The 20,149-nt window shown below is 53.3% G+C and overlaps 1 protein-coding gene across 1 annotated transcript in view; it reads right to left on the bottom strand.

Annotated features, from left to right (window-relative positions):
* Positions 1 to 20,149, bottom strand: part of TMEM63A (transmembrane protein 63A) — a 34,683-nt gene that overhangs the window by 2,964 nt on the left and 11,570 nt on the right. The window contains exons 6-20 of the mRNA XM_056133179.1: positions 18,507 to 18,649; positions 17,196 to 17,247; positions 16,737 to 16,845; positions 14,423 to 14,493; positions 11,270 to 11,350; positions 10,924 to 11,047; positions 10,694 to 10,827; positions 9,245 to 9,382; positions 6,882 to 7,035; positions 5,441 to 5,547; positions 5,202 to 5,288; positions 3,861 to 3,923; positions 2,958 to 3,120; positions 1,256 to 1,361; positions 967 to 1,134 (exon numbers count right to left, since the gene is read on the bottom strand). Coding sequence (XP_055989154.1) covers positions 967 to 1,134; positions 1,256 to 1,361; positions 2,958 to 3,120; positions 3,861 to 3,923; positions 5,202 to 5,288; positions 5,441 to 5,547; positions 6,882 to 7,035; positions 9,245 to 9,382; positions 10,694 to 10,827; positions 10,924 to 11,047; positions 11,270 to 11,350; positions 14,423 to 14,493; positions 16,737 to 16,845; positions 17,196 to 17,247; positions 18,507 to 18,649 — 1,700 coding nt within the window. The remainder of the gene's footprint in view (positions 1 to 966; positions 1,135 to 1,255; positions 1,362 to 2,957; positions 3,121 to 3,860; positions 3,924 to 5,201; positions 5,289 to 5,440; positions 5,548 to 6,881; positions 7,036 to 9,244; positions 9,383 to 10,693; positions 10,828 to 10,923; positions 11,048 to 11,269; positions 11,351 to 14,422; positions 14,494 to 16,736; positions 16,846 to 17,195; positions 17,248 to 18,506; positions 18,650 to 20,149) is intronic.

The following is a 20,149-nucleotide window of genomic DNA, read 5'->3' as shown; positions in this document are numbered from 1 at the left end:
GCCACCACAGGAAGGAGAGAGGGCACGGCTCACCTCTGCCGGAGCAGGCAAGCATCATGAGTGAAGGTGGGAACCAGGATTCCCCTAACCCAGTTCCCCGGCCCGGAGCAGTGGCCCTTTGGAACCACATCCCCAGCCTAGAGCACAGTGACCCATGGGTAGCTGTCGCCTTCCTGGCACCGACTTAGTGCCCAAGTCCAGCACAACTTGCCCATTTCCTTGCTGGCTCCAGGTTTTGGGGCCCTGAGTCAGGGGGCTCATGGTTCGCCCTACTAGGCTGGGGCACATCAGAGACAACACCTCTTTCACCTTCTGCTATCACTCAAGAGTATCTGTTTTCTTCCTATATGTTCTCACCTCTTCCACACTGCGAGATATGAGACCAGGCCCATCAGCCACCCCAATCTGCAGCCAGGACCAGCTACCCCACCTCTCAGCTCAGCAGCCCCAGAGATGATAAAGGGGAATGGACCCGGCAGTCACTACTACAGCTCCAAAGCCACCTTGTCAATCTTGCACTGGACCAGCCTTCACTCTGGGATGTTCCCTTCTGATTGAATACTCAGCATTCACTCTGAATTCCCTACTATACCCCCCAATCATATTTTTTGGGTCACACCCAACGATGCACCATGGTTACTCCTGGCTCATGCACTCAGGAATTACTCCTGGTGGTGTTCGGGGGACCATATGGGACACTGGGAATCGAACCCGGGTCGGCCACGTGCAAGGCAAACACCCTACCCACTGTGCTATCTCTCCAGCCCCACCCCCAATCAGATTTTACTCTGAGGTTCCATCTTCTGCTTGGACACCCAGGCTGGGATACTATCTATGGATTGGTCACTGAGTGAAAGCTATTAAAGCATTGAGCGGGTTGGTTGGCTGCTGTGGTTGCCCGATTTTGAGGCCAAAGATTGCCTTCCCCGCCTCCCTCTGGACTGTAGGAAGGAGAAGGGCGCTCACCGAGGCGTAGGAAGGAGAAGAAGTAGAGCCAGAAGAGACACAGAATGGGAGCGGCCAAGGCCTGGCTCACAGCTGCAAAGTGAATCCTCTTCTCCAGCTTGGTGGGGAGGTAGGCAAAGTAGAGGTTGTGCCGGTCTACCATGTGCTTGAGCAAGATGTAGATGAGACCTGTGGAAGTGGGTCAGGAGCAGAGAGCCCTAGCTGGCCACAAGAACCTCTGCTCCCTCCTGGGGGCTTGGGGCAGTGGCTAGGAGTGATTTGGGGGAAACGCGGCTCTGGGACCACTCACCAAAGGGTGCGATGATGGGGCAGGTGATGCTGTAGGCCATGATGACGGTGAAGACACACAGCATCCAGGCATACATGGCTCCGAATTCATACTCAAATGCCTGGTTCTGGGAGGAGGGGCAAGGACTTCAGACACAGGGGATTTGGTTGCTCCCACTTCTTTTTTTCTTTTGTTTAGTTTTGGAGCCATATTCAGAAATACTCAGGGATTACTCCTGGCCCTGCATTTAGGAATCACTCCTGGCAAGGCTCGGGGGACCATATGGGTTTGGGAGTCGAACCTGGTCAGCCATCTGCAAGGCAAATGCCCTACCATCCCACTGTACTTTCTCTACAGCCCCCACGCCCACTGCCTGTGTTCTCTGTCCCTCCACAAACTCCTCACTTTACTCAGAGCCAATCAGACCTCCTGAGACAGCGAGTCACTCTTTTCTAGCATTTCTTGTGTCTGGAGTCATTTCTCCCTCTAGGCCTAGAAACCGCTGCAGGGAGAGGAGTGGGGGACAGTTGATGCATCTGAGGGGAGAAGACAGTGATTCCCCCACAGACTCTGGCTGCAGTTGGCCCAGTTCTGCTCCTTCTGTCCAAGTGTCATGGGCACACATATGTGTGACTTCCCACAGCTTAGAGGATGAGCCTGCACAGGTGGAATAGCAGCAGCCCCTCAGAGGCAGTGCTGAGCTCAGAATAAAAGCAGGTGATGGGCTGGAGCTCCAGAGTTCCACCTGGGTGAGGCCCAGGTTCCACCCCCAGCATGGCATGCCTCTGAGCTGTGCCACCAACAGCACAGCTTCAGAAAGAGAAAACACATCATTCCCAGCTTGCCTCTCGTGGATCTGCTCAGTGGAGGAGAGTGAACCTTTGGCAAGCAGTTCAGGGAATCGCAGAGAAAGGCCCTGTGTGGTCATCTTAAGAAAGTGAGATAGTGCAGCAGGTAGGGTGTGTGCCTTGCACACAGCTGGGTTCAATCACCTGCACCTCATATGGTTCTCCTGAGACTCACCAGGAGTGATCCCTGAGCACAGCCAGGTGCCAAAACCAAACTAAGTCAGGCAAATGGAGCTGGGAAGATATATCGAAGGGTTGGAAAACATGGCCAGTATGCAAGAGGCCTGAGTCTGGTTCCTGCACCCTCCTCTTTCCCTGCCCCAACACCTCTGGGTTCTGCCCTGGTAACCCCAAAGTACTACCATGGGTGGCCCTGGTGGCCCCTGGCATCCGCTAGTCCTGTGCAGTACATCACCAAGTACCAGGTCTTCTGACACACACAGCCGCTCAAGTATCTCTGGGAGTGTCCCCGGGACCCCAAGCGCAGTTTGGGAGACCCCCGAACCTCCTGCCCGCAAAAATCTATGCACGTGGATGCTGGTGGAAGAAGTGTTGATTCCAGAAAAATGTGATCAGATTGTTAAAATGTGAAAAGCCGAAGCACTCCCTCCATGAGGGTTAGCCTGCAGAGGGATCAAAGACACTTGGTTCCTGCAAGAGCACCTTGGCCTTTATTCACTGATTGTGCACAGTGCCAGCGCTTAGCAGAGAACTGGGCAAATGCTCAGGAAAGTTTCAGGTGGGTTGCCCTGGCCCTGCCCCGCCTTTTTCCCCCGCCCGCTACTTACAGCCCCGCCCCACTCCGCCTACTAGCCCCGCCCACTCCCCGCCCCCGGGCCCTGCCCACTCCCTCCGGGGTCCCGCCCCTCCCTGACCTGCTTGACGTTCCTGCGCTCTGCAGCAGACTTGGCCAAGATCATGCGGATGGTGTAGAGGATGAGGCCTGGCAGGCGCAGCAGCTCCATTCCGTTGCCAATGAAGGCTGAGGCAATGACGTAGTTAACAAAGAAGGCCCCCTGGTCGGGCAGGAAGACGCACCTGGGGGGCCAGGCAGAAGTGGAACCCATTTGAAATAATTCCCCTATCCTCCAGGTGGGCGGGGTAGCCGTGCCTACAAACATCCCTTTGGAAAGTCAATCCGAGCCTCAGGGCCTGCAGCGGGAACATCAGGGACCAAGGCAGAACAGCAGCGAGATAATCTGAGCCTTAGGCTCCTCATCTATAAAGTGGAGACAACTCAATGACCTCATAGCTTCTTGTACAGATCAGGTGAGAACCGGCATGAATGGCTTCTTAAATCAGAGCTATTACCAGTAAGTGGATGGTACAAGTTTAAAATACTGAACGGGCACAATCAACAGTCAACCCCAGTCTCCTGGCAAAAATAGACCAGGTGGTCTTTCTGGTTGCGATGAATGTTTAAATATTTTTTTTCTGTCCTTCTCCATGGCACTACCGAGATTAGCTGCTCCTTCTCCCCATAGGCTCCATCCTCAGTAAATTTCACAGGATGAATGAGGTGCAGCTCTCTAATGCCTAGAAGATTAGCCACATTTCTGGGTAGAGAGCAGAATGGGTCAGCCTCCAGGGTGCAGCCCCAGGCATGCAACGGCTCAGTCAGGAACCTGAAGGCCCAGGATTGGTCTCCAGGAGGAAGATGTCTGTCCTGAAGCGCCAGCCTACACCCCCAAGCCCCCCCACCTCCAGTGTGGCTCCAGCCCAAACTCCAGGGGGCACAGGCACCGAGATGGTCCAGACTCAGCCTGATCGATACTTACTCCAACCTGATAGCAGCATCTGCAGACTTTTTGTCGAAGAGCCATCGGAAGAAAAAATCCAGACTGAAAAACAAATGAATTCCACAGGAATTTATTTTCAACCGGGGATCACTACACACCTTTCCAATGTTTTCCTGCGCTCAGTAGGTCAAATCTCAAGGTTGACATTTGTTCTCTAAGACAGCTACTGTCCTGTAACTTTGCAGGGCTACTAAGCAGAGGCCTGGGCCCCCAGTTGTGATTCTCGCCAAGAAGCCAACAGTGTAATGCAAGGGCCCCATGATGCCATGCTGCTCCAGACTAGACCACCTGGTGGTACTCAAGGCCTCTAGGGCCGCACTTGCAGTGTTCGGGAGACTATGTGATGCTGTGAACAAACTGGGCTTGGCCACTTTTGAGATGTTCACGTTAACCCCTGTGCTCTCTGCTTTTATTCAACAGCCTGAATTGATTCCCCAGGCAAAGCCAGGATCAGACCCTCCCGGACAAGGGTTGTGAAAGTTTTGTTTTTTTAAAAAAAAAATTTAAAGGTTTTTTTGTCTATGTGTGCTTAGATCAAACCCAGGTCCTCACCACATAAGGCATCCACTGCAACATTAGGCTACATCCCCAGGCCTCACAAAATTGTTTTTCTTCTTTTTGTTCTTTATTGGGGGGGGGCGGGGGCTTACCCACTTGTGCTGTGGAACTGTGCAGTGCCAGGAATTGAACTCAAGGACTCATACCTTCGAGGCAGGTGCTTTACCCTTGAATCCATTCTGGTCCCACCCACACCATTTTTTTAAAAATTTATTTTGGTTTGGGCCTACATCTGGCAGTGTTCAGGGCTTACTTCTTAGTCTGTGCTCAGGAATCAGTCCTGGCGGTGCCCAAGGAACCATGTGTGGTATCAGGGTTTGAACCAGAGTCAGCTGCATGCAAGGCAAACACCCAATCCACTAAACTATCTTTCCTGCCCACAGTATTAACAAAAAACAGGTTTTTTGGTTTGGTTTTGTGCCACACCCATCAGTGCTCAGGACTTACTCTTGACTCTGTGCTCATAGATCACTCCTGGAAGTGCTCAGAAGACCATTCGGGGTGCCAGAGATCAAACCCAGGTGAGCCATATACAAGGCAAATGCCCATCCTGCTGTACTATCACCCCCACCCCACCCCCCGCCACAGGATTTTTCTCAAAGAAGAAAATAGATCAATGCAAATGGGCCAGCTCAATGCCTTCCACATGTGTTAGTGGCCGAAATGGGAGGGGTTCGCATCCACCCCCAGACCATCCCTTCCCGGCTCTAGGTTCTCCAGCTGTGACCTGGATTCGGTTCCAAGCAAGAGAGGGCGAGCTACCTGGTGAGGCCGAGGGAGGGCAGGATCAACACCATGAAGATCAAGAAGATGTAGACTTTGGTCACCATGATCCGGTTCTCCCCTGACCTGCAAAAAGTCAGAGGTGAGAGGTCCAGAGCCCTGCTCCTGGACCCAGTCCTTCAGGTATCCCCCAGTCAGGCTCCTGCTCTCCCCGTGCTGTCCCAGTGCAGGGGCAGAAAAGACCTCTCGCTGGGGCAGGGCCATGGCCTGGCACTCACTTGGTCCAGTGAGACTCCAGCAGCGTTGAGTAATAGACGATGGTGGGCAGCAGAGCGGAGAAGGACCATAGGAGGAGAGTGGGGAAGAACTGGCTGATGATGGGGTCCTAGGAAACAGTGTGCGGAGCAGGGTCAGGAGGTGCTGCCCTGTTCATGGGAGGGAGAGCAGGACGCTGGCACCTTAAAGGGCTGATGCAAACAGCGCAGATACAGACTCCAGGGCCACTGACGCATGACTGTTGTCAAACAAACACAGTTGGTCCTTCTTATCCATGACTTCTTCACCTCAGGGATAAGTGGTAAGGCACTTGCCTTGCATACACAGCCAACCTGGGTTTGACACCTGGAACCCCATTTGGTCAGCCATGAGTGATTCCTAGCTGTTCCCCACCCCAGCACCAGTAGGTGTGATAGTGGCACCCTGGGGGTGACTCTGGTGGCTCTTGAGCACTGCTGGGCATGGCCCCCACAACAGCAGCAAGCAACACACACATATTGGGCAGGAGCTCCTACTTTTTAGAACCTTGTATGATGCCGCTTTAACAAAAGACCCATCTTTAACATTAGACTCCATCTCCTCTGATGGGAAGAAATTCAAAGAGGAGTTTGTTTTTATGGCAAAAAGCAAAAGTAGCATCAGCCTCTGTCCTGGTGGCTGCAGGTCCCTGAGGGCTGAGAGGCAGCTGCAGGGACCTCCCGGGGCTCCATGCAGGACATGCCTCTATTATGATACTCCTGCTTCCATGTGTGTTCATGTGTTCTTAGGCTTTATGTGTGGTTTGGTATGACTCAAAGGTTAGTTTGGGGCCTGAGAACACATTTTTTTTTTCGGTGTACATTAATGGAAGCATATCTTTGGCTCATGAATGTTTTGTAGAAATACTCTACTTTTGGGCCAGAGCAATGGAATAGTGGGTACGGCGCTTGCTTTGCATGCAGCTGACCTGAGTTCGACCCCCAGCACCATATATGGTCTTCCGAGCACTGCCAGGTATGATCCCTGAGCACAGAGCCAGGAGAAAGTCCTGAGCACCATGAGTTGTGGTCCAAAACAAATAAAAAATACTCTACTTTGAGAGGCTGGAGAGATAGGACAGGGGGTAAAGCCTCGCATGAAGCCAGTCCTCGTTCTGTCCCCAATACCACTATGTTCCCCTGAGCACAGAGCCTGGAGTTGCTTCTGGGAATGGGCCCAAACTTCCCCCCTCCCCAAATGAAACAGTCTACTTTCAGATCATTGGGGAAACCGGTCTAGAGCATTGCTCTAAAGGTACTAATACAAGCCTGGCCAACCCTCCCTGCTCCAATTCAACAGTACAGCCAGAGGGACACAGCTCCTGCCTCAGTGCCCCTCATATCCCTTGGCCCCCATATCTTCACCCCCACCCCCCCCACAATGCCCTCTTACAGCCAGGGATAGCTGTATAGAATGGTCACTCACATTCAGTGCATGAATGGGTTTGGTGACATTGAACTTGTCCATGGTGGACAGGATGATGGAAGGAGTGGTGAGGAAAAACAACCCCACGAAGAGGATGAAGTTGATGCCCAACCACTGCAGCCACCAACGGTAACCCTGGATCGAGAGGTTCTTCCTGCAGAGGGGGGTACAGAGAGGAGGGGCTCAGCACCCCAGCAGTGCCTGAGGCACAGGGGGGTCAGAGGGCAAGCTGCAGGCAGGCTGAGGCCTCATCTCAGTCTCTGGAGGATGGACAAAAGCCAGAGACACAGCACAGAGAGGAGGACTTTTGCCTTGAACACGGCTGACCCGGCTTCAATCCCTGGTACCCCATTTGGTCCCTCGAGCACCGTCAGGAGGGATCGGTGTGCAAAGCCCACCAAAAACAAACAAAAAGACAAGCTTGGTGTACTGACCTTCAGCTACAAGATCAACTTTGGGCCCCTTGTGAGCTCAGAGCGCATAGCCGTGCAGAATGGTCACTCACATTCAGCACATGAATGGGTTTAGTGATGTGAACCAGCCATCGCCAAGTTCACCAGTTCACCAAGGGCAGAACCATCAGAGACGGAACTAAAGCCAGTGGCAACGAGCACTAGCATTAGTCCTGGATGAGGATCAGAGGCCAGACTGATGACTCAGGGCCACTGCCCAGCTGTCCTCAGCTCAGCACCAGTGCTTAGCACTTGCTACATGTCAACAGGGATACAGCCACGCTCGCTAGCAGGTCTCCAGGCTAGCGCACCCAATACAGCGGTCACAAACCACCCAAGGCTGCTGAGCTCTACAGAGTGGCTGGTGTGTTGGGGCTGGAGTGACAGCACAGCAGGTAGGGCGTCTGCCTTGCACAAAGCCAACCCGGTTCGATCCCTGACATCCCAGATGGTCTTCTGAGCATTGTCAGGAGTGATTCCTGAGAGCAGGGCCAAGAATAACCCCTGAGCATTGCCAGGTGTGACCCAAAAAGAAAAGTAATAAATGCCAGAATGGCTGGTGAAAGTCAAGCTGTGCACTAGGAGTGGCACCAGTCACTTTCCAAGACTCCTTGGCACAAAAGCGCCACACCTCAATAAAAAAAAAAAATTAAATTAAATTAAAAAAACAGGGCTGGAGTGATAGCACAGCTGGTAGGGTGTTTGCCTTGCACACAGCCCAACCTGGGTTCGATTCCCAGCATCCCGTATGGTCCCCCAAGCATGGCCAGGAGTAATTCCTGAGTGCATGAACCAGGAGTAACCCCTGTGCATCACCGGGTGTGACCCAAAAAGAAAAAAAAAAACTAGTGTTGAAATAATATCTCAAATGTAAAGTATGACTTGGCTTGCTCTTCAAGCCCATGTACTCCCCTTGAACACATATCTCACTTGCTTATTTCTATATGTCTTTTCTTGCTTATTTCCATTCTGGGGAAGCCTGTATTCAAACATGTACTCCTTCCTTCCTTTCCCCTCACATCTTTCTAAATAAGTGTCAATAAAAATTTTCCTGCTTTATCAAAAAATTTTTTAAAAAACTTTAAAGTATGACTTAATTTTCCTGTTGTTTTTGGTTTGGGTTTTTGATCCATACCTAGCAGTGCTCGCAATAGCACAGCGGGTAGGGCGTTCGCCTTACAAGCGGCCAACATGGCCGACCCGAGTTCGATTCCTCCGCCCCTCTCGGAGAGCCCGGCAAGCTACCTAGAGTATTCGATATGCCAGACACAGTAACAACCAAGTCTCCAATGGAGACGTTACTGGGCCCGCTCGAGCAAATCGACGATCAACGGGAGGGCCTTTACCTTTACCTTACCTTACCTAGCAGTGTTCAAGGCTTACTCCTGGCTGAGCTCAGGGATCACTCCTGGTGGGCGTGCGGGACCCACGGGGGTGCCAGTGATCAAACCCTTATGTGCAAGGCAAGAACTCTGCCCCTGTACTATTACTCTGGCTCCAAACTTTCCAGTTTCTTTTACTTTCTTAAAACGGCTATAATACAGATCTGTTTGTTTTCTCTGAGCGTGGGGTCAAACTCAGGGCTCACTCCTGGAGGTGCTTGGGGAACCCTAGGAGGTACCAGGGATCGAACCGGGGTTGGCCATATGCCTGAATCCCTATGCGCTCTCTCCAGCCTCTGAGAAAGTTTAGACAGCACTGCAGGTCACCTTCTATACATCTGGGAGGTGCCCTGGATGCAGCACTGGGTGAAGACTCACAGGCTCACAGGCAGACCCCACCCTGGGCCCCCAGAGCCCCAGAGGGGTGAGCATCTCCCCAGTCGCAGGTCCCAGCTGTGTTTGGGGGTGTGGGAGGAAAGCAGCCAGCAGGGGGCCCAGCCTCATCCCGCCCTCCAGGCCTGGGGCTCACCAGCAGATGTCCTCAGGGTAGGTGGCAAAGGCCACGGTCCACCTGGAGGTGCAGAGCTCGCTGCTGTAGGAGGACGGCTGGGTGTCCCCACGGCACCGGAGGCCCTGGCACTTGCAAGCATTGAAGTCTTTCAGAATGCTGTCAGGAGCACAGACAGCGTGAGCACCCAGGCTGGCCCAGGTCCCACCCCACACACAGATGCTGCTGACTATCTCACCAGCGGTGCTGAGGAGTGAGTACCCTCTTGGGAACATCCTGAAAGCGATGGGGAAACTGTTTTATCCTCAGAATGGCCCTGCAGGCCAGTAGGGACCACTCAGATTTTACAGGGAAGGAGACTGGGATGCTCCAAGCTAGGGTTCACCCTGCATTTGCTCTGAGACACCCCCCCCCACCACACACACAGCACACACACCACACACTAACATACACACAACACACACTAACATACAAACACACACTAACACACAACACAAACACACAATACACACACACACACGCACACACTGCTTGCATGCCCAACACCCCACTACACCATGGGCCAGCCCCTCTGCCCTGCCAGAGACTGGAGCTCCTGTCAGCCCAGGCCTCAACCTTCCCTCACTTCTCCCCATGATACCTCACACGACCCTCCCAGCAACCCATTTCCTCCTCAAGACTCACACGTACCCCCACCATCTCCTCAGCTCCCACTCCATCTCCCCAGCCCCCACTCCTATCTCCAACCACCCCTTCCCTGTCCCCAGGCCTCCTCTCAGTCGCATGCCCCCATGTCCAGGCCTGTGGGACACACCCGAGCCTGTGCCCAGCTGCAATGCCCAGGCAGACCAGACAGGGCCAAGGTCCTATGCTCAGTACCCTCCCCCCACAGCCCTGTTCCTTCCTTGTCCCCTGCCGTCCCTGTGGTGAGGTGACTGGGATCCTGGGCACCCCGGACCCTGGGCACTTGGCATGACCAGGGGTCTGGCTGCAGAGGCCTGCTCCACAGCAAGACAGAAGCGCACGCCCGGAGGGCTGAAGAGATTGGACAGCGGGTAGGGCACTTGTCTTGCATGCAGCTCACCGGGCTCCATCCCCAGCATCCCACATTGTCCCACGCACCACCAGGAGTAATATCGAGTATAGAGACAGGAGTTACCCTGAATATCACCAGTGTGGCCTCCCCAAAAAGAAGAAGAAACTGCTCATGCCCAGAAGGCTCCACGGCTCTGCAGTGGGTGTCTGGAGGACAATGGCACCCATCCGGGAAGGGGGAATGTGGGACGCAGAGTCCCTGGGATTTCTGGGGCTTAGGTGGAAACCCCACACCCTACGGTAGCACAAACCGAAATGCTGAGTCTGGGGACTGCCTTCCCAGACTCTTTCCCCTCCCACCCCCAGGGAAGGGTCATGGAAAGCTCTCAAGCTGCCCCCAGCAGGGGAGGCTATATGGAGCATGCCCACACTCACAAGGTGGCCATGGATTTCTCCCGGAAAGTGACAAAGGCCATCCCCAGGGGCTGGGATTGGACCCTGAGCTCCTCCTCGGCCGTCCGTGCCACCAGCTGGTCCTTCATTCGCGTGTAGTAGGAGATGGCATCTTCCTGCAGGGAATGTGCTGCTGTGAGGCAGCTCTGAGCAATGGGGAGCCCAGGAATTTCCAACACCCCCCACACTCCCTGACTGCCTGGGGGTCTCACCCGCTCACAGCCCGGCACTTCACAGCAGCAGAAGTGGCCGCAGGGCTTGGGGTTGATGAGGCTCCGGTGGCCTGTCCTGGCCTGCAGGTTTGTGTAATAGGTCAAGTTCTTCTCAGTCTTCTTTCTGCAGTGAGGAGCCCCAGAGGACAAAGATCAGAATCATACTCCAGTGCTGAACCCCCCTACACCCATGTCCCATCATCAGTCACCCTCAGAACCTGGAGTTGGACTTTCTGAATGAGCCTCTCCCTTCCCAACTGGGAGGCCCAAGGGCAGGAAGGCTGGGGGGGCGGGGAGGGAAGGGGAGTTAGAGGGGGAACGGGTAGGAGGGGCACAGTCCCCTCACCTCTCCTTGCACAGGTCTATCAGCTTGGCCACGTCGTAGCATAGCTGGGCCTCCACCACCTCACACGTGGGATATGCGTCCCTGTCCCAGGGGGGAGACGAAAGACAGCCATTGGCAAGACGCCCCAGGGGAGAGACTCCCCAAGCCTCCAAGCGAGTGAATCATGATGGTCTCTTGTGCCAGAGCAAACTTCCTTTCTCTTCTTTCTCTTTGCCTTTCACCAAAGGGGAAACATTTTGAAGTTCAACACAAAGAGGCCGTGTGTATGTGTGTGTGTGTGTGTGTGTGTGTGTGTGTGTGTGTGTATTGGGTGCTACACCCAGCAGTACTCAAGGATTGCTCCAGGTTCTGTGCTGAGAGGTCGCTCCTAAGAGTGCTGGGGGGGGGGGGGGGGGGCGGGGGGGGCTGGAGCAATAGCACAGCAGACAGCAGGTAGGGCATTTGCCTTGTACACGACCGACCCGGGTTCGATTCCCAGCATCCCATATAGTCCCCCGAGCACTGCCAGGAGTGATTCCTGAGTGTATAAACCAGGAGTAACTCCTGTGCATTGGCGGGTGTGACCCAAAAAAGAAAAAAAAAAAAAAGAGTGCTCAGGGGACCATGTGGTTCTAGGGTTTGAATCCAGGGCTCCTATGTGCAAAGCATGTGCTCCTGCCTGGCCGCCATCTCGCTCCAAAAGAGCCTTTTCTTTTGTTTTGGTTTTTCTTTTTTTTTTTTTTTTGGTCTTTTTTGTTGTTGTTGGTTTGTTCAATTTTGGTGTCACACCTGGCTATATTCAGGGATCACTACTGGAAGGGCTTAAAGGCCATATAGGGTCTCAGGGAACAAACCCAGGTCGGCTGCATGTAAGGCAAGAGTCCTGTCTGCTATACTATCCCTCTAATCCCTAGGAGCCTTTTTAAATAGCATCCAAGGAACTGCCTGCAACTGACAAGTTGATACCCCCAGGCTCTAATCAGTGGGCACTTCTCATGTGGAAAAATGAACATGGTGTACTATCCCCCCCCCCCCCAAAGGAACAGATTTCTTTTTTGTTGTTGGATGGCTTGATTTGGGGGCCATACCTGATGATTTGGGGCCATACCAGATGGTGCCTGGCACAGTGTTCAGGGTACCAAGTGATGTTCTGGATTAAACCCAGGGTTTCTGCATGCACAGAAGCCTGTGTTGTTCTCTCCTACGCCCAATAGAACAGCCTTATTGTCTGGGGCCCTCACTGGAATGCCAGGCAGTTTATGACCCTTTTGTTTTGGGCTTTTTTTTTTTTTTTGGTTTGTTTGTTTGGACACTATATCCTGCAGTGCTCAGGGCTTCTCCTGACTTTGCACTCAGGAATGACTCCTGCAACATTTGGGGGTCCATATGGGCTCCCAAGGATCAAACCTGGTTCAGCCATGTGCAATACAAGCACCTTATCCACAACTATCTCTCTGTCCCCATTTTGTGACCAGTTTGAAGGTCACTGACCTTTTTAGCTCAAAAGAGACCGAGGACCCTCAGTTAGAAACTGGCCACATGTGGGACTGGAGTAATAGCACAGCAGGTAGTGCCTTGCACGTGGCCAACCTGGGTTCAATTCCCAGCATCCCATATGGTCCCCTGAGCACCGCCAGGAGTAATTCCTGAGTGCAAAGACAGGACTAACCCCTGTGCAATGCCGGGTGTGACCCAAAAAGAAAAAAAAAAAGAAAAGAAACGAAACTGGCCACATGTATCACAGTCCCGGGGCACACATGGCATCTGGACTCACTGTGCCCACGCAGCATCCAAGTGCTGTCCTGTGTGACCCCCCCCCCCCCCCCCCCCCGCGAGTGTTGTCCCCACTGGACATGGAGGAAAACAAGGGCTGGGGAGGTAAAATGCACTGGATCCAGGGTCACACAGCCAGGACTGTCTGAGCCAGGAAAAGGCACCCACATCTGTAGTCACCATGCCGTGCTCGCTTACCATGACACCTGTTCTCTGTAAACAGTCCGAGCTGACTGGATGTGCAGCCCTGCCATGGCCCACAGCACAAATCAGTGCCTGCTGAGTTGCTGAGAAAGGGACTCTGAGGAAACTGGTTCCTGGTCCTACTTGCCCCAAACTGCCTTTTGATGCTCCTCCGAGGCTGCATATCGGGGCCAGTCCACACAGCACCCTTCTCCCAGGGGAGGATCCTGGAGTGGGCGCCCCTCTGCAGGGCAACCCTGGGCTCTGGGAGGACAGTGCACAATCAGGAGATCTGCTGGGGGGACTCTGCACCCACACTGCCAGCCGGCCTGGCTACCCTCTGCTCTCCTGGCTGCTCTCCTCCCGTTTCCTTTTCCTTTTCTTTCCTTCCTTCCTTCCTTCCTTCCTTCCTTCCTTCCTTCCTGCCTGCCTGCCTGCCTGCCTGCCTGGCTGCGCTCTCGCTCTCTCCCTCTCTCTCTCTGTGATGGGGCCATATCTTGTGGTGCTCAGGGCTCTGTTCTCAGGGATCACTCCTAATAGTGTTCAGGGAACCATATAGAGTGGCAGGTATTGAACCAGTGTTGGCCACATGCAAGGCATTACGCCTTATTACTGCCTCTCCAACACAGGATTGCCTTTCTTTTCTTTCTTTTCTTTTCTTTCTTTCTTTCTTTCTTCCTTCCTTCCTTCCTTCCTTCCTTCCTTTCTTTCTCTCTTTCTCTCTTTTTTTCTTTCTCTTTTTTTGGTGAAGCAAGATAGTTTTTGTTAAACCTTATTTAGAAAGATGTGAGAGAAGAAAAAGAAGAATGTGTTTGAGTGAGAACACCATCTTCTCCAGAGTGGAGAATAAGCAAGCAAAGATTCAGGGACAAGCAGGTGAGACACATGTTTAAGGGAGAACGGGGCTTGGACAGTTAAGTCTTGGGATCCCTTTCTTTGCCCCTGTGCTCCCCACACTTTCATTTGCACCCACACCCTGGCCTGTACGTGGCTATGAGGATGCCGTGGCCACCTGTAGGACACAGGCCACCCCATCCCACGTGTGTCCTCAGCACCAGTGGGGGGTCAGATGTGCAGTCATCTGATACTCAGGTGCTTCTCAGATCTCAGCGGGAATGCAAAAGGAAGACAGGTGTGCACTAAGACCCTGGGCTCCCCCCAAGATGACACTGGTCCTGCCTGGGGCAGGTTGTGGCCCCTCCTCCCCCACATCCATACCGGAAGTGGCTCTCCACAGTCTCCTTCCTGGCATCTTTGGGGAGTCCTGTGATGAACAGAGTCCGCCTCACCTGCTGTAGAAGCATATTGAAAAAGTTATCAAAGGCAATTAGGTCTGTAGGAGGCGACTTTGGCATATGCCTCCAGACTCCCTGCCTGAAAGAAAACAGGTGATTCATAAGGCTCGGGTGCTGGGACTGGAGCAATAGCACAGTGGGTAGGGCGTTTGCCTTGCACGCAGCCAATCCAGGTTCAATTCCCAGCATCCCATATGGTCCCCCAAGTACCGCCAGGAGTAATTCCTGAGTGCATGAACCAGGAGTAACTCCTATGCATTGCCAGGTGTGACCCAAAAAGAAAAAAAAAAAGAAGGCTCAGGTGCTCCCCCTCCTGAGCCCAAAGTAGCCGAGGCAAGCCATTTACAGAGACTTTATACAGGGCTTAAGGCACTTCTCTGGCATACGGTCAACCCCAAATTGATACCAGGCAAGACACATGATTCAAGGAAAGCCACCAGGAGTGATTCCTGAGCACAGAGCCAGGAGAAAGCCCTGAGCACAGCCAGGTGTGGCCAAAAACCAAAAACCTCACAAAAAAAAAAAAGCAACTTATTCCAGGGGCTCCTGGACACATTCCCAGAACAGTTCCAGGAGTCTCTGCACGTCAGGAGACTGAGACAGACCCGAAGGGGGTGGAGGGGTCTAAAGCAGGTTGGAGAACCCAGCCCAGAAACCAGGGACAGCAGGCCCTCAGGTAATGCCCTCATTATAAGGAAATATAACCCCTGTCACTGTAATATTAGGGAGCAAGCCTGCTCAGATATCATTTTTACTGCAAGTTGAAGTTCTGGGGACAGTTAAGCGAGGACTTGCTGTCACCGAAACACCCACACATTTCTTTTTGATAAATTATGAATTTTTATTTATATTTCACCTTTTAAAAGCCAGAACATAACAAATTTTACTGTCTGGAAAGTTGTCTTATTAGAAATACGTGAGGGGCTGGAGCGATAGCACAGCAGGTAGAACGTTTGCCTTGCATGCGGCCAACCTGTGTTCAATTCCCAACATCCCATATGATCCCTCGAGCACTGCCAGGAGTAATTCCTGAGTGCAGAGCCAGGAGTAACCCCGTGCATCTCCGAGTGTGATTCAAAAACCAGAAAAAAAGAAAAAGTAAAAAAAGAAATACATAAAACGCACTTAATACAAGGCAGTCAGTTTCTTGGAGCGACCAGTAAGGTGCTCTCCAGCCATTCCCTCAAATGAAGGTTTATGGGGCTGGAGTGATAGCACAGTGGGTAGGGTGCTTGCCTTGCATGCAGCCGACTTGGGTTCGATTCCCAGCATCCCATATGGTCCCCTGAGCACCACCAGGAGTAACCCCTGTGCATGGCTAGGTGTGAGCCAAAAAAAAAAAAAAAAAATGAAGGTTTGGTCCACTTTCCCTCTAGACAGATTGGAACAATCAGCTCTGGAGATCAGAGTGAACCTGCCCCAGAAATGACAGTGGTGAAAATGAGCTTCAGACATGGGGCCCTCCCAAGCAAAAGCACAGCAGAAACACGCATCTCACCCCCAACCAAGGGTCCATCTTGTTGGTTAGGAGGTCCCCGCAGCCCACCCCAGAGGGCACAGGCCTGGGCCCCAAAACACTTGAAGCCCTGGTCCCAGATCAGCCACCGCATCTCTACCTTCAGGCTACAGGTGTCTGACATGAAAGTGGTTTTCAGAGAGAGGGGGTAGCTCTCAGTCCAACTTAGGAGATGTTATTAGAATCAATAGCTACAAGCCCGAACCCACAAATCTGAAGCCTCGTTGGCAGACTGGAAGGAAAATGTCAAAACAGAACATTTAAGGAGAAGAGATGGCTCAGATGTCAGAGGTATATGTGTGGCACCATGTCAGGACCCCTGTCCAAACCCTGGAACCCCAGGGTCCCCCAAGCACCACTAGGTGTAGCCCTGGAGGCCCCCAGCACTGCTGGGCCCAAGCATCAAACCATCTGGATCAGGTGATCAAGAATTGCCTGGCGTGGTCCCTAGGCCCCCCTGAGTCTTGCTTGGGAGACCCCCAAACAAAAACAAAGAACCTGCGGAAAGTAGACAATAATGCCAGATATAGTCCCCTCTGCCCACCCCGCCCCCACCCCCAGCCCGCCAGAGGCATCCCAGAGTCAGGAGTGAGGCCTGAGCACTACCAGATTAGCCCCAAACAGTAAGTAACAAAGGGAAGGCAGGCCTGGGTTCCACAAGGCCCTGCTGGGAGAGAAGGTGCAGAGACTCAAACTCCCCACAGCTCCAACCCCAACTCACCGGGTTCTCCTCTGTGTACTTGATGGACTGGGTGTGGTGGCGCATGAATCCCACGGTGAGGAAGAGGTAGATGATGGCGAAGATGGTGTGCAGCCAAAGGAGGTCGTTGCTGGGGGGAGCAGGGAACACGCCTGCTGTCAGGGCCATGCTCCCACGAAGCGGTACGGGGCTGGACACTAAGCAGGAGTACCCTCCTGGCAGAGCTGAGGACCGGTGGCGTCCCCCCCAGTTGATGTCCCTCAACCCAAAGGGACAACTTTAAAGCGGTCCCCAGCCCTTTCCTGTAGGAGGAACCCAGAGGCACACTCCCCGCCGCCCCCAAGCCTACTGCAGAGTAGTAGCTGTCAGGGCTTCTCTGCGGCCACGGCCCAGCTGCTAAGGGGCATCAGGCATTCGCCTGCCCTGTGAGACTCTGGGGTTTTCGGGTGTCCCCAACAGTGCCCTCCTGCCCCAACTCACTTGGTCTGTAGGTTTGCTATGGTTGTCCTCCCAAAACTGTAAGGGTCCTTGTCTACAAAGAAGCACAAGTGTTTAGTCCCAGGGCTCACGCCGGGACCAAGAGAGAGGAGGGTGCAGCAGCCTCAGTTCGTGGGGCTTGGAGGAGGAGGTTGCAGGGACAGGCAGCTCAGAGTGGCCAGCCAAAGTCGCTGCTCCCCAGCAGGAGAAGCAGCTTCCCCTGCATCAGGGTAAAGCCAAAACTTCAATCCATCTTGCTAAAAGATTCTTGTGCCACTGCCATGAGAGATTTAGAATCATCTTGAGCTGGGCTCAAAAGTAAATCTGAGAGACTGGAGCAATAGTACGTCGGGTAGGGCGTTTGCCTTGCATGCAGCCTACCCAGGTTAGATCCCCGGCATCCCCTATGATTCCCTCAGCACCACCAGGAGTAATTCCTGAGTACAGAGCCAGGAGTAACCACTAAGCATCTCCAGGTGTGACCAAAAAAACAAACAAACAAACAACAACAACAACAACAAAAAAAACAAGACTGGGACTCATGAGCCCAGCAAGAGGATTCATGCTTTGGAAGCTGAAACCTGGTTAGCTTAGAAATAGTATTCCATGATATGGTTTTGACCTGGATCACTCCAACTTCTTATAGGCACCCTAACTGTGCCCTGAGATGGGTGAGGGTAGGAAAACACAAAACAATCTCTAAAATCCCTGGAATAAATCAATCACGGGTATTTTTTGGGGGGGTCACACCCATCGATCTTCAGGGACTACTCCTGGCTCTGCACTAAGGAATCACTCCTGGCAATGCTTGGGGGACCATATGGGATGCTGGGGATCGAACCGGGGTCGGCCAAATGCAAGGCAAATGTCCTACCCTCTATACTACTGCTCTGGCTCAGTCTTGGGGTTCATTCCCCCCTTCTACTCAGAACCAGAAATAAATATTAGGGACCCCAGCTCTCCACCTTAGCCAGGATGACTTCCCCAGATCTTTACTCAAAGCCCCAGGAGTCTTTCTCACATCTGACTTTTTGGGTTGTTTCTAGGTGAGGTTCACACCTGGCAGTAGTCAGGTCTTACTCCTGGCTCTGCACTCAGGATTCACTCCTGGTGGGGCTCAGGGGACCCTGTGGTACCATGGCTCAAACCCAGATCAGTTGCATGCATGTTGCATGCAAATCAGTTGCAAGCACCCTGCCTGCAGTACTCTCATATCTGATTTTGCAGGAGTTCTGAGGTGCTCCATAACAAGCACCTTCTCCTGGGGCTGCTGACCCACTTGGGCCCCACTTAGCCAGTATGAGGGGTCATTACTCAGCAAGTTTCCTGAGAGGTTGACAGGCAGGATGACAGCCAGGGACAAGCAGCTGACGGCCACCAACAGGAAGATGAGGTGTCTCTGGAAGGACAGGTAGTGGATGGCGTCCTCCCCGCACCACTCCAGGATCTGCTCATCGCTGCCGAAGACACACGTGCAGGCTGGTGAGCAGGGGAGCCCCCCACCCTATCCCCCTAACCCTCACCTCCTTCATTCCTCACAGCCCTCCCAAGGAGTCTGGAGTAGTGCTCCCTGGCTTTGACAAGTGATGAAGACACAGGACAGAACGCCTGTCTACTTTATATGTATGAGGAACAGCTGGCAGTGCTTAGGGCTTACTCCTGGCTCTGAACTCAGGGATCCCTCAAGGGATTCCAGGGATGGAGCTGGGGTCAGTCATGTGCAAAGCAGGCCCTCATCCCTGCACCTACCAACAGTTCCACCACCTAAACCAGAGCCGGGAGGGGGGCTTCAGCCCTTCCACCACCAGGAGCCACAGAATCGGCCCCTAATGCACCATCAGTCTCTAAAAGCATCCAGGCCCCTTTTGTTGCGTGTGTATGTGTGTGTGGGGGGGGGGGGGGCAGGGGTGGGGAATACATAAAGACAGTGATCCCTTCCTGCACATAAAGTGATGACTCCTTCCTGCAAGCCCAAAAAACCTCAAAATAGAAGGTTGCTCTTGGGGCTGGGATGACCACTCAGTCATTGGGGGCACCTGACTTCCAAACTCTGGAACCACATGGCCCCAAGCACCACTAGGTGTTACCCTAGAGGCTCCCAAGCCAAGCCAGGGTTGCCCTGGTGGTCACCGAAGAGCCCAAGCATTAAAATGCCCATTGTCTGCCACTGATTGTGGACCCTGATTCCCTAAGACTGCTTGGGAGGCCCCCAAAAAGGAGGTTCGGAGGACAGTTGGGAGAGTCCTCGCTCAGGGCTCAACCCTGATCCCCTTAGCCTCTCAGTGACAGGCCAGAACCCCACTGTGCCCTGGGTCCCTGCCCATGAGGCCCTGCACCGCCCTTTCCCATCCTCTGAGCTATATTTGGAGACTCTGAGTCACTTAGTCAGAAATTCTGGATTCTGAGAGGCAGATTTCTGTACTGCCAGCAGAAGGGGCTCCCTGCATAGAGAGCCGAGCCCGAGAGAGGGGGAGGTGGGAGGCAGAGCGCAGGCTGGAAACCAGCTGCCCATGGTGGGCCCCATTTTGCCTGCTCAGGAAGCATCCAGGGCATGCACGAAGCCGCCCCATGTCAGCTGCCGTGGCAGCCTCAGCAGAGCTGGCAAAGGCCTGGGCCTGGGCGATGGCCAAGCTTCCTGGTATTAGCGCTCCTGGCTGCTTATCTGCAGGGCAAAGCTGTGCCCTCACGTTACTGTTCTCATGTCTAGGGAAACTATCAAAGGACAGAGAACAGGGCCACAGAACATGCTATGAGAATTACTCACAGGGCCAGAGCAATGTGCAGACCGCAAGTAAACTGTGTGCCTCACGCATGCTGGGCCCAGGTTTGGTTCCCAACACCTTGTAGGGCCCCCTGAGCACCGTCAGGAGTGATCCCTAAGCACAGAGCCAGGAGGAAGTCCTGAGCACCATCAGGTATGGCTCCAAAACAAACAAAAATTTTTTTTTACAAAGGTT

This window comes from Sorex fumeus, unplaced genomic scaffold (genome assembly GCF_029834395.1).
Source record: "Sorex fumeus unplaced genomic scaffold, SorFum_2.1 ptg000007l, whole genome shotgun sequence".
NCBI classification, from domain to species: domain Eukaryota; kingdom Metazoa; phylum Chordata; class Mammalia; order Eulipotyphla; family Soricidae; genus Sorex; species Sorex fumeus.
This window is presented reverse-complemented; position numbering and strand designations above follow the sequence as displayed.